The sequence below is a fragment of the Gobius niger genome (assembly GCF_951799975.1).
Source record: "Gobius niger genome assembly, chromosome: 13".
Lineage (NCBI taxonomy): Eukaryota > Metazoa > Chordata > Actinopteri > Gobiiformes > Gobiidae > Gobius > Gobius niger.
In genome coordinates this window covers 5,572,760-5,585,776 of record NC_136864.1, presented here as the reverse complement: position 1 = coordinate 5,585,776, position 13,017 = coordinate 5,572,760, and the positions used below count along the sequence as shown (strand labels likewise).

The 13,017-nt window shown below is 39.4% G+C and overlaps 2 protein-coding genes across 4 annotated transcripts in view; one reads left to right on the top strand and one right to left on the bottom strand.

Annotated features, from left to right (window-relative positions):
* The window catches only part of sdr39u1 (short chain dehydrogenase/reductase family 39U, member 1), a 185,131-nt gene that overhangs the window by 148,817 nt on the left and 23,297 nt on the right, over nt 1-13,017 (bottom strand). The gene's annotated exons all lie outside the window — the stretch shown is intronic.
* LOC306972699 (uncharacterized protein) lies at nt 3,017-5,583 on the top strand. Of its 3 annotated transcripts, none has more exons than XM_079569400.1 (5): nt 3,017-3,067; nt 4,035-4,334; nt 4,398-4,657; nt 5,291-5,320; nt 5,435-5,583. In XM_079569400.1, the coding sequence occupies exons 1-5, from the start codon at nt 3,025-3,027 to the stop codon at nt 5,459-5,461; spliced, it is 660 nt and encodes a 219-aa protein (XP_079425526.1). In that variant the 5' UTR covers nt 3,017-3,024; the 3' UTR covers nt 5,462-5,583. The 3 variants fall into 3 exon arrangements, with proteins under 3 accessions (XP_079425526.1, XP_079425525.1, XP_079425524.1); XM_079569399.1 differs by having other exon boundaries at nt 4,398-4,670; nt 5,300-5,320; XM_079569398.1 differs by having other exon boundaries at nt 4,398-4,670.

Here is a 13,017-nt window from a genome sequence, read left to right as displayed (position 1 = left end):
ACTGCTAAAAAAACATATATTTACTAAAGTCACTACTTCCGGGGTTTGCGCATATGCAAACAGTCACAGTAAATTTACGCTAAATGCCGTTAGCGTTGATCTCCGCTAACCCGGATGTACCAATTTTGGTAAATATTACTTTTTTAGGGATGATTGGAGGGTCTTTCATCTCCCCCTGGTGCCTCTGACAACCATTACACACTAATAGTATCATGAAGAAGAAGCTAACAGGCTAACGGGCAAAGCTAGCTGCGGGCTAGCGCCACTTTCAACACTATTTACAGCCAAGTTTGAGTGAAAAAAATATCTCCATTGTATAATTGGATGTACAATATCCCTCTGTCCCTTTGTCTTTTCTGTCAGCGTAGTATTTACTCTCACGGACAATTAATAAGTTAAAAAAATCGCAACTTGCTACGACACCTGCAGTTGCGTTTATGGCCTCTAGGGGCAAGAGTTACTTAATACTGCTTTAACAAATATCCTTTGACTAATATTTTGGATCCTCAATCTACATTCAGCCTATTAAACGCGAAGCACTTCCCAGTTTAACAAAGAAAACAAATATGCGAACAGTAAATAACCGCCTTACCTTAACAAAATGTAATGTTTAGGCCTGGCCCGTGTTCATCCTGCAGAACATTGTGCAGCCCTGTGGAGTGAGTTTGCAGTCCAGCAGCACCTCAGTGTTTACATTGCTTGTAATTTATGTGTGTGATTCATCCCCCACTAATTTGTACATATTGTAGTAGCTTTAGTGAAAATACGTTGTAAATACGCTTCTGAAACGAGTGTACATTTGTTGAATAATTAAATAATTGTTCAATCGTTGAATGTGATTCACGGTTCATACACGGTTCAGCAATAATAAAAAACATGTTTCCAGATTTTAATTTAAACTAATGGTTTCGTCATGCGTGTGTTATTGACTAGACTCACCCAAGGCCGGGGGAGAGGATGTAAGTTGGGAGATGCCACAGTTGAGCCTTGTTGATCATTATAGTGTAGGATTTCTAACCTGATTACTTCCCGTTCTGTGTGTCGTGTGGACCTTGTTTTCTTTAGGCTGCGGCCAAGCTCCGAAAGGCCCTGAGTGTTTGTAACCGGATTGCAGCTTGAATGATTATCCTATGCAACATCCATTAAATGTACATTATGTTCTTTTCCAAAGTGGTTATTGCCACATGGGAGCGATTCGGAAGAAAATATGCCTCATATGTACAATGTAAATACCGGTGAATAATGCTGTGGACACTGGCTCTCGTTCAACACTTGGTTTAGTTCAGGGATTGGCAAGTTTGCATCAAGGACGGCCGATTTTCATCATTGCGGAAACACCAAGGGCCGGACCTCACCATTGTAGCCTAAAGTTAAAAAACATTTTCTGCAAATACCAATGTTTTACATCAGTGGTTCTAAAGTGGTCCGGCTCCGCCATTACCTTAAAGGAATAGGCCACTGTTTTTACATACTGAGATATGTTCTTACCTTAGCTTTGACGAGTTCTTTAGGACCTGTCTGATCTTCACCCGTGCCTTCAGTCACGTAAACACAGCGCAGACGGTGTTAGCATTTAGCCTCTCCCCCTCTCCTCTATAGCTCCAAAACAGGTGAAGATAGAAGCTACCAAGCTCTTCCACGTTTTCCCTATTTAAATATGGTTACGTGAAGTGTTACACTACAAAGTATAATTACACTAAATTAAACTGTGGATTTTCTAAGCGGATAAAAGGGGGAACTATATTGTAAGGCGTAATAATACCAGGAGTAATTTGGCATCCGCACAGTAAAGTGAAGATTACTGCGCGGATTTCGAACTACTCCTGGTATTAAAGAACTCGTCAAAGCTAAGATAAGAACATATCTCAAAAAACGGTGGCCTGCTATTCCTTTAAAGACAAGCTGCGACCCAAACAAAACTATAATTTGTCATATATCGTATAAAATATTGTATTTACCGCACGTTTTTATTGAACTCGTCGTAGATTTGCTTTTAAGACTGAAATTATGATCAAAACAACACAATAATATTAATTTTAACAGACTCCAGTGTGTTTCAGTGTAGTTTCAGATGGAAAATATTCAAAAAAAAGTTCCCTACAGGCTTGCGGCCCACTTTTGAGTCCCGACCCACCAGTTGAGAATCACTGTGTTACATTATATATGACCAATTGGGATATTCTAAGACATCAAAAAACACTCATTTCTCGCATTTTAAGAGTACTTGAACAGGTAATTGATCCCTTATCTGCATAATAACATTTCTTTAAATCATATTGGGGGCCAGAGGTTCTGTGCTGGAGGGCCAGATTTGGCCCCCGGACCTGACGTTGCCTAGCCCTGGTTTAGTTAGTCCAGTTTAACCCAACTGAGTCCATTATGCCTTAGACTGGTTTTGCTTGGATAAAGATGTGGATTTGTCGAGTTTAGATCTGATTTAGGGTTTTGTCCTTTTTAAAACCCAGTTCAGTCCTGGTTTAAATCCTTTTTTTGTGTGTGTGCTTTAAGATACAGCATGAATATTACTTATGCACAGAAATGGACAATGGTCTCTTTTACAAAGTCGACACTATATCTATATACCATTTTAAATCTTGTGGAATCCCCCAGGGTTCAGTACTAGGACCCTAATTATTTATTTTGTATATTAATGATTTGTGCAAAATGTCTCATTTGTTTAAAGCTGTTTTATTTGCAGATGATACCAATTTATTTTGCTCAGGAGATAATTTGCAACAATTATTAAGCTAAAGACTTGGTTTGATATCAACAAATTATCACTAAATTTGACAAAAACAAAGATAATGTTATTTGGGAATTATAAAGATGATGTACAGGTACAGTTAAATATACAGGGGGAAACAGTTTTGCTCAAATAAGAAGGTCAGAGGTGTTAAGCAGAGTGTTAGTTTCTCTTCCTCCTCGAGACGCTTGTGACGTCCTCTCACTCTTCACACTAATATATGTGAGAGTTCACCTCCAGGTTCAGGTCAGTTTTACAGACACAGTAAAATGGCAGTGTCTATGTGTTTCATCCTGGGACTTCTGCTGTGGACCAGAGCTGGAGGTAAGACTAATGTTATAATGATTTAGTGCTTATTTAACTCCTTAACTCCCACCTGAACCGAGCACATTTTCTCCAGTTTGGCTTTACCCCAGTCCAAAAGCTTCTGTAAAAAAGCTGTGAAAATAGCGACAAAACAATGATGGAAATGTGACAAAAAAGTGAGAAAACATTGACAAAAAAGTGACGAAAAATTGCTAAAAAAGTGGCAAAAATGTCACAAAAATGTCACAAGAAATTGACAAAAATTGGACAAAAAAATGACAAAAATTCCTGAAAAAAATAACAAAAATTTATGAAAAAATGTATGCATTTTTTTGGTAAAAATGTGACAAAAAATGAAAATAAATTTGATAAAAATGACCAAAAAAATGTGACAAAAGATGACCAAAATGTGATAAAAATGTGACAAAAAAATTACGGAAATGTGACAAAAAAAATTACAAAAATGTGATGAAAATGTGACAAAAAAAATACAAAAATGTGATAAAAAATTGATGAAAAAATGACCAAAATGTAACAAAAAAAATGACACAAATTTGATTAAAAATGTATGTTTTTTTTTTTTAAATGTGACAAAAAATGACAAAAATTTGACAAAAAAATGACACAAAAAAAATGACAAAAAATTGACAAAAAAGTTACAAAAATGAGTTGAATACCCAACAAAAAAATGATGGGAAAAAAATCGGATGACGTGAGGAAACAGATCCTCTCGGTTCAGGCGGGAGTTAAGAGGTTGATAAATGCGTTTTACAATAGTTATTAGTGAACCTGCAGGATAAAACCTTTGTGTGATCCTTCAGTTTTGCATTTTCCCTTCAAGACCCTTATGTAAAAAAAAATGTTCACTCCAAAAAAAGAGCCTTAAAATCACCATCATTTACATTTTTTCCGCTTCTTTCCTCAAAATGACCCGGAAGCCACACAAGGTGGTAGAAGTTTTGCCTGAACAATTCTATTTTTTCAGGTTCCCGTTCACAGGCAACGTTCATCCAGACCAACAAAGACCTACGGCTGACGGTGACAGAGGAGGTTCGAATCGGAGGAGATTTATTTTATTGGAAATTCAACAACATCAAAAATATAGCACGATTAAATGACAACAAACCATTCGTATTCAATGATTACAAAGGCAGAGTGGAGTTTCTTCCTGAAGATCTTTCTCTAGTTCTTAAAAATGTCCAGCTCGGTGACAGTGGGACCTACACGGCTGTGGTGTCTGGAAGTAAAGATGTCGCACATGCCACTTATGACGTCACAGTTCAAGGTGAGTTCAAACAAACGACCACAAAATAGATTTACATAAATATTAATCATGTTAAATGTTCAGCCCCGGTGTCTCCAGTGCTGCTGAGCCTGGACTCTGTCTCCTTCAGTCCAGAGTCCTGTAACTTCACTGTGAGCTGCACGACTGAACTCTCCCCCTCCATCAGCCGCTCCTTCACCTGTGACAGACACACCTGTGAGGAGGCAAGCCCCGCCCCCTCTGACCCCGCCCCCTCTCTGTACCTTTACCTGTCCGACGTGTCAATCATCTGCAAGCATAGCAACCACGTCAGCTGGAGAAACGACACCAAAGACATACGACAAGTGTGTCTGTTTGGTAATGAGTTTATTCTAGTGTTTGTTTTACATTTGTTTAACCTCTTAACTCCCGCCTAAACCGAGAGGATCTTTTTCCTCACGTCATTAGATTTTTTTTCCATCATTTTTTTGTTGGGTATTCAACTCATTTTTGTTACTTCTTTGTCATTTTTTGTCATTTTTCGTAAAATTTTTTAATCAGATTTTTGTCAAATTTTTGTTATTTTTTTGTTATTTTTTTTGTCATTTTTTGTCACATTTCTGACATTTTTTCATCAATTTTTTATTCAATTTTTTGTCACATTTTTGTAATTTTTTTTGTCACATTTTTCCCCATTTTTTTTCAAATTTTTGCCACTTTTCCATCAATTCTTCGTCACTTTTTTGTCACATTTTTTAAAACAGATTTTTGTCAAATTTTTGTAATTTTTTTGTCACTTTTTTGTCAATGTTTTCCCACTTTTTTGTCACATTTCCATCATTGTTTTCGTCTCAGTTCTGTTGCTATTTTCACACCTTTTTTCCAGAAGCTTTTGGACTGGGGTGAAGCCAAACTGGAGAAAATGCTCTCGGTTCAGGTGGGAGTTAAGGGGTTAATTGATGCTGAAGAACTGAACAGTGACTTTTGTTTCTCCACAGGGGCTGAAGAAGTGTGCGCCCAAGAGACAGGTGAGACTAAGGACATTTATTAGTTTAAACTCAACAAAATCAGTTTTACTTTGTGCTTTAGCCTCTGTGTGTTGAAGCTCCTCAGTTCCTCCATGTTTTCCTGCTCTGTTGTAGAGTCTGAGAGGAGCTGGTGTTTGGTGAAGACTGTGGTGTTCTCTGTGGGGCTGCTGCTCATGGTGTCCTCCGTCATCACTGTCCATGTGCTGGACTGGACCAGGAAGAAGAACAACTGAACTACTGCAGTGACACATGTTCACCACAGGGGGGCATCGATCTGCAGTGCTTCCTCCTTCATGGGATCTGCAGTATTTAAAATAGTTGTTTTGCTGATAAGGCAGTAAACAGATTGTCTTAACCTCTTTACTCTCACCTGAACCGAGCACATTTTCTCCAGTTTTGGCTTTACCCTAATCAAAAAGCTTCTTGGGGAAAAAAGCACCAAAATAGCCACAAAAAATGAGAAGAAAAGAAGGATGTGGACGCAACAAAAAAGTGACAAAAACTCAACAAAAATGTGACAAAAATTCAACAAAAATGTGACAAAAATTCAACAAAAAAGTGACAAAAATTCAACAAAAAATGACAAAAACTCAACAAAAAATGACAAAAACTCAACAAAAAAGTGACAAAAATTCAACAAAAATGTGACAAAAACTCAACAAAAATGTGACAAAAACTCAACAAAAAATGTGACAAAAACTCAACAAAAAATGACAAAAACTCAACAAAAAATGACAAAAAATCAACAAAAATGTGACAAAAATTCAACAAAAATGTGACAAAAATTCAACAAAAATGTGACAAAAATTCAACAAAAATGTGACAAAAATTCAACAAAAATGTGACAAAAATTCAACAAAAAAGTGACAAAAATTCAACAAAAAATGACAAAAACTCAACAAAAAAGTGACAAAAATTCAACAAAAATGTGACAAAAACTCAACAAAAAATGTGACAAAAACTCAACAAAAAATGACAAAAATTCAACAAAAAATGACAAAAAATCAACAAAAATGTGACAGAAATTCAACAAAAATGTGACAAAAACTCAACAAAAAAATTACAAAAACTCAACAAAAAATGTGACCAAAATAAAAAAATAAAACACAGACCTATATAATGGCCAGAGAGGACAGAATGCATTTGGTTCAGGCGGGAGGTAAGAGGTTAATGATAACATGATGATTCCATTATGTGAGAAGGTTTATGATTCAATTATATCCAACTGCACCCATAATCTTAATATTAACAATGTAAACTTTGTCATCTCACTGGTAACTCTTCGGACATGGGTCGACTGCACAGTTGGTTTCCTGTTGGTGCAAAAGTGGTTTCCTTTTGCCTTTTCCTGTGCACAGACCTGCATTCTGAGTAATGTTCTGTGGACTGTGTGGAACATTCACGTCCTGTTTAAACTTATTTTTCATGTTTCTTTGTTAAAATTTCTACTTTGAATTTTCTAAAGTAATGCATTCATCTCCATTTCATCCTTTTCTTTCTCAAAATAACACCTTTTCTTTGTTAATAGAGACTATAATTCCTCCAGGTACGACAGACACAAGTGGCTTTCTCTACTGATGAATTTATTTTCTTCATCTTAATAAACACACCGTGAAAACTATAAAACACAAACAAGACAATAATTAGCTTCAAGAAAAATAAAGACAATTGGCAAATCAAAATACTTAGACAAAAATAAAACAGACAAAATACCTCGTTGGCTGAGTACCGAGAGCTAGAGGAATTAGCTTCAGGTTTCTTCTTACTTCTTATATCGGTCGTTTCTTGTTAAACGTTTATCTTGTGTTTTTCTTAAACATCTTGCTTCTTTTTCTCTTGAGAGATCGCTTCTTCTACGATAATTAACTTCTACTCTGCAGACGTAAAACTGACTTTTCCGCCACAGCGCCCTCTGGTGGCACTCAACCATAACAACATAAAAATACACAAAAAACAAAGTGAAATGAAAGTGTGGCAGTTACACTCCCACCAAATCTCACTACTCTTGCTGTGGGATTTCTATTAATTAACTCTAACTGACAGTCTGAACATGAAAACAACTGTAAGCATTAGTCTGCTTCAATCAAAACAATAACCTTATGTATAGGTCTTTCTAGTGAAACGGTTTTAGTCGTAAGTTTGTTTTGTTTGTCATACGTCCTTTCACTAACCAAAAGTCGAATCTTTCTCACTTTGTTATCAGGTCCAGGATAGACGTCTGTGACTTTGGCTAGCTTCCATTCATTGCGTGGTGCAAGATCTTCTTGTAGAAGCACTACATCGTTAATCTTCAGATCTCTTCTGTGTGCATTCCACTTCTGTCTTGGTTGCAAGTTGAGCAAATATTCTTTCCTCCAACGAATCCAAAACTCGTTAGCCAAATATTGTACTCTTCTCCAACGTTTTTGAAGGTATAAGTCTTCTTTCATGAACTCTCCTGGTGGAGGCTGAATAATGGTTGACTTCATTGTTAGGATGTGGTTAGGCGTTAGCGGTTCCGGGCCAGTTGGATCGTTCAAATGTTCAACTGAGAGTGGCCTGCTGTTGATAATCGCCATGACTTCGTACAACAAGGTTCTTAAAGATGTACTGTCGAGTCTCTTCGCTGAATGGTCAAGGATAGCTGAAAGAACACTACGGATGGTCCTTATCTGCCTTTCCCACACTCCGCCCATGTGGCTTGCCGATGGGGGATTCATGAGAAATTCACATCCAAGTACTTTCACTTTCTCTTGGTCCAAATCTTTCATGAGTTTTGCAAATTCTCTCTGGGCACCAACGAAATTGGTTCCCTTGTCACATCTTAGTTGACGAACATTCCCTCTGATTGCAATAAACGCTCGCAAAGCATTGAGGAATGCGTCTGTACTTAGATCGTCCACAACTTCGATATGTATGGCTCGTGAGCATAGACAGGTGAGTATGAGTCCATATCTCTTGAGTTCTTTACGTCCGTCTTTGACGTATATCGGTCCGAAACAATCCATTCCGACATAAGTAAAGGGTGGAGTAGGTTCCGTCCGGTCTATTGGTAAATCTCCCATACTTTGATTCTCTGTCTTCCTTCTGTACTTGCGACACTTGACACATGTGAAGATGTATGATGAAACTGCACGGCTGCTTCCAAGGATCCACCAACCGTTAGCACGCAGTTCATTCATAGTCATTCCACGACCTTGGTGTTGAACTTTCGAGTGAAAATGTCTGATTAACAAAGTTGAGACATGACTGTCCTTGGGGAGTATGGCTGGATGCTTTACGTGTGGGTGTAGCACAGCTTGACTCAAACGTCCGCCAACTCTAAGGATTCCTTCATCATCCAGAGACGGACTCAGTTTGTACAGTTTTCTATCTTTGGTCTTAGAAACAGTTTTCTTTGATTTCAGATTCTTTATTTCTTCTGCGAAAGCTTTCTCTTGAACTAGTTTAATGACAAACAGTTCAGTTTCTTTTCTCTCTTCCAAACTTGTACTTTCTTTGGTCTTTGTTATTTCACCTTTGTGTTCCTTGACTTTCCTTCTCAAGATTGCAAGTGCTCTTATCAATCTTGTCCATTCTGAGAACTTCTCAAATCTGTCGAGAATAGTTCGCTCTTCTTTTGCCTTGGAGGTACACACAAAAGCTTTTCGAAGCTCTGGATCATTTTCTTTGATCTCTCCCACCTTGACATCTCTAACAGGCAGGTTCCTTTCCCAGAGAAATGCTGGTCCTTTAAACCAATCTGAAGACTTGAGTTGTTCTGCAGTTAAGCCTCGAGAAGTGTAGTCCGCAGGGTTGTGCTCTGACGCAACATATGCCCATTGCTCTGGTCTTGTGCTTGACTTGATTCTTTGTATGCGATTAGCTACGAATACTTGAAACCTCCTGGCATCATTATTTATGTAGCCGAGAACGACGGTAGAGTCTGTCCAGAAGAACTCTTGCATGTCTGGGATTTCAAGCTCTGTTCTGAGAAGATCACTGACTCTAACTGCAACAACTGCTGCTGAGAGCTCGAGTCTAGGGATAGTCGTGACGCTAGTGGGTGTGACTCTTGACTTGGCCATTACTAAACAGCAATGGACTTGATCTGAATGGTTAATGACTCGCAGGTAAGTACATGCGCCATATCCGTTGACACTGGCGTCTGCGAAGTGATGAAGCTCGTAGCTTTTGACTTGTCCGAAATCTTTAGGAACGAAACATCTTGAAATTTGCACGTTGGCTAAACTTGGTAGATCTTTGATCCATGATTCCCACTGTGGCTTCAGATGTTCTGGAAGCTCTTGATCCCAATCAACCTTATCTCTGCACATTTGCTGGAGAATCTGCTTCCCAAGGAGGACAAACGGTGCGATAAAGCCAAGGGGGTCGTAAATAGAGGCTACGGTGGAAAGTACACCTCTTCTTGTCAGTGGGTTTGACTTGACTTGAACTCTGAACTTGAAAGTGTCCGATGTTACGCACCATTCCACTCCAAGAGCTCTTTCAATGCGTGGTAAACTTAAAGACATGTCCAGGTCTTTAACTGTAGCACACTCTTCTTCAGGAATAGTAGACATAACACTTTCACTGTTGGACACAAACTTGTGGAGTCTTAACTTTCCGGTAGCGCATAGCTCTCTTGAGTCTCTGATAAGTTGAATAGCCTCACTCTCCGTATGAACGCTTGTCAAGCCATCATCGACATAAAAGTTTCTTTGTATGAAGCATATGGCGTTCTCTTGAAATGTACCTTGTCCTTGTGCTGCGAGGTGTTTCAGACCAAAGTTGGCGCAGCCTGGAGACGACGCTGCTCCAAATAGATGGACTTTCATCCGAAAGACTGACGGTGTTGCTTCCAAGTCTCCCTTCTCCCACCAAAGAAACCTTAAGTAATCCTGATCTTCCTTCGTGACGTGGAATTGGTGAAACATTCGCTCTATATCACACATGAATGCGACAGAACTTTTGCGAAAACGACAAAGAACGCCCACCAAAGCATTCGTCAGGTCAGGACCGGTCAAGAGATGGTCGTTGAGAGAGGTATCTTGGTACTTGGCAGAGGCATCAAATACTACTCTGATCTTTCCTGGTTTGTGCGGGTGATAGACCCCATGGTGTGGGATATACCACGCAGGAGTGTTGTCTAATTCTTCGTCAGGGACCTTTTCTGCGTCACCTCTTGAGATGATGTCATCCATAAAGTTTTTGTAATCGCTGTAGTATGTTTTGTCTTTCTTGAATCTCTTTTCCAGACACTTCAAGCGATGCATTGCACATATTTTATTGTTTGGTAACTTGGGTCTTTCATCACGAAATGGTAATGGCATCTCATAGTGGCCGCTTTCATTTTGTTTGATGTTCTCTTTAAGTTTTGCAAGGAACTTCAAGTCTTCTTGAGACACCGGATTGTCATCAATGGCCTTTTCAGAGAAGTCTGCTTCGAGCGCCTTGACGATGTCTGAAGGAGTGACGTCTCTTATTTTTGTCCTATTTACATAGTGGACCTTGTTCTGAAGCTTCACAGATGGCTCGATCTCTGGAATTACTTTCTTGACAATAATGCGATGACTGATTCCAATTGCATCTCCATAGTTTAGACAGGGATTACTTTGTCCAACAATGCTCCAACCAAGATCTGTGCGTTGAGCATACGGCTGTTCTTCTTTGCCTGACACGACCTCTCTTGGGAGGAGAGCTTGTGAGCAGTTGTATCCGATCAACAATCCTACTTCACAGTCTTGCAAAGGTGTGATTTCTGACTGAAGGTGTTCCAAATGTGGCCAAGCTTTAGCTGTCTCATTAGTTGGTATGTGAGCTTTATTGGCAGGAATAAACTCTCGAGTATATGTAGGAGGTAGAGTGATTTTCTTGCTTGAGTTAAAGCCACGAACTTGAAGATCTTGTAGTCTGTGAGACTGAACAACTGTTGTCTGGGAAGACATGGTAGACAGTTCTAGTTTGACAGGTTCTTGCTTCGTCTCAAGCGAGTCTGCAACTTCACAGAGAACAAAGGTGGTGTCACTCTGCGTGTCCAGTAACGCATATACGAGGACTTCTTTGGGTTTTGCAGGAGACGAAAGCCACACAGGAATGATTGCGGCTGTTTGTGTGTTACTTTCTTGACTTACAACTCTGTTTGTTGTAGCTGTGGCATTAACTTGTTCTTGAGCTTGGTCGTTGTGGCTTGGTCTTTCGTTACTTGGGTTTGGCTTATCTGGTAGTTGTTGTTTTTGTTCTTCTTTATCTTTGACTCTATCTTCGTGAAGACAGGTAGGATGCTTTTTATTGCACTTCTCACAAACATTGCGACTTGTACAGTTCTTCGAATGGTGACCTGGTTTGAGACAACCAAAACAGAGCTTTTCCGACTGAATGAACTTGATTCTGTCTGACACTGCTTTGTCCAAAAAACTTCTGCATTTGTGTAGACTATGCTTGGGCTTCTTGCAGAATATGCATGTCAGTTGCGGCCTTTCTTGTGAAGTAGTTGTCAGAGTATTAGCTCCAATTTGTCTCTGTCTTGTGGGTTTCAGCCTTTCTGATTTGTCAAGATCACCTTGCTTCAGCGACTGCAGCGACGTAACAGGGTTACAAGCAATCTTGGCTTCTCTTGTTAGAAATGCAACAAACTGGCTGAAAGTGGGAAACTGGTTTGTTTGTTCTTCGATTTCAATTACCTTGCGGTTCCAGCTAGCTGCGAGCCAGTCTGGTAACTTGGAAAGAATCTTTCTGTTCTCATTGCAGTCATTCAGTATCTCTAATGACTTGAGGTGAACCATTGCTGCTTCACAACTGCGCAAGAAATCTGCAAAGTCTCTTAACTCAAAACTATCCTTAGAAGTCATTTTGGGCCATGCTTGTAGTTTGTCTCTGTAAGCTTTAGCGATTGTGAATGGGTTTCCGTACCTTTCATCGAGAATCTTCCATGCAGAAACGTATGCAGATTCTGTTCCAAGTAGGAAGTATCCATCAAGGGCACTCTTAGCTTGTCCACTCACATATCTCCGAAGGTAGAATATTTTCTCCTTTTCCGGGATGTTCTTTTGGTCAATCAGTGTTTTAAATGAAAGTTTCCAGTCACTGTATCCTAAAGGATCCCCACTAAACGCAGCAGGTTCAGGAACCGGGATGCGGCTTGCACTTAGTGCACTTGCAAGCACTTTCACAAGATCTGATGTACCATCACTTGTAGGGGTGGCTGCAACTTGGGTTTCAGCTTGTTCAAGCAGAGAAGGGAAGTGTACATGTTTGTCGTCTTTAACTTTTATATTGATCTTTGTCAAATCAACTTGGCGCTCCCCTGTAACACTCGCTTGGTCATACACTTGCATCCTTGCTTGTGCTGCCTTGAGATCTTTAACCTTATCCAGATGCTGTACCTTTCTTTTCTTCTCATCAAGAGTTCTTTGCAGTACTGCATACTCTTCTTCTTGTTGAGCCTTTAACTTTGCTTCATCAGCTTCTCTTAGCATTCTCAATTTGATTTCCTCTGCCTCTCTTTCTAAGCGCATTTGCTTTACTAATGCTTCTCGCTCTGCAACCTTTTTCCTGACTTCAGCTTCAAGCATAGCAATTTCTTGCTGTTCTTTCTCTTGTTCTTGTAACACGGTGAGAACAGCTTGACTTGCAGCTGCTTCTGCTGCAGCTTCTTGATGCTTTACAGAGGATCTACTTGAATGCTCAGATGTGTTCTTAGTTGTGTTAAAGGAGCTTGACTTACTGCTTGTGGTCTT

Bases quoted from the DNA above. Each gene is read 5' to 3' on its own strand.
- LOC306972699 (XM_079569398.1), top strand. From the start codon at position 3,025: ATGTGTTTCATCCTGGGACTTCTGCTGTGGACCAGAGCTGGAG. The intron at 3,068-4,034 runs GTAAGACTAATG...CTATTTTTTCAG, and splicing joins GCTGTGGACCAGAGCTGGAG to GTTCCCGTTCACAGGCAACG. The intron at 4,335-4,397 runs GTGAGTTCAAAC...TTAAATGTTCAG, and splicing joins TTATGACGTCACAGTTCAAG to CCCCGGTGTCTCCAGTGCTG.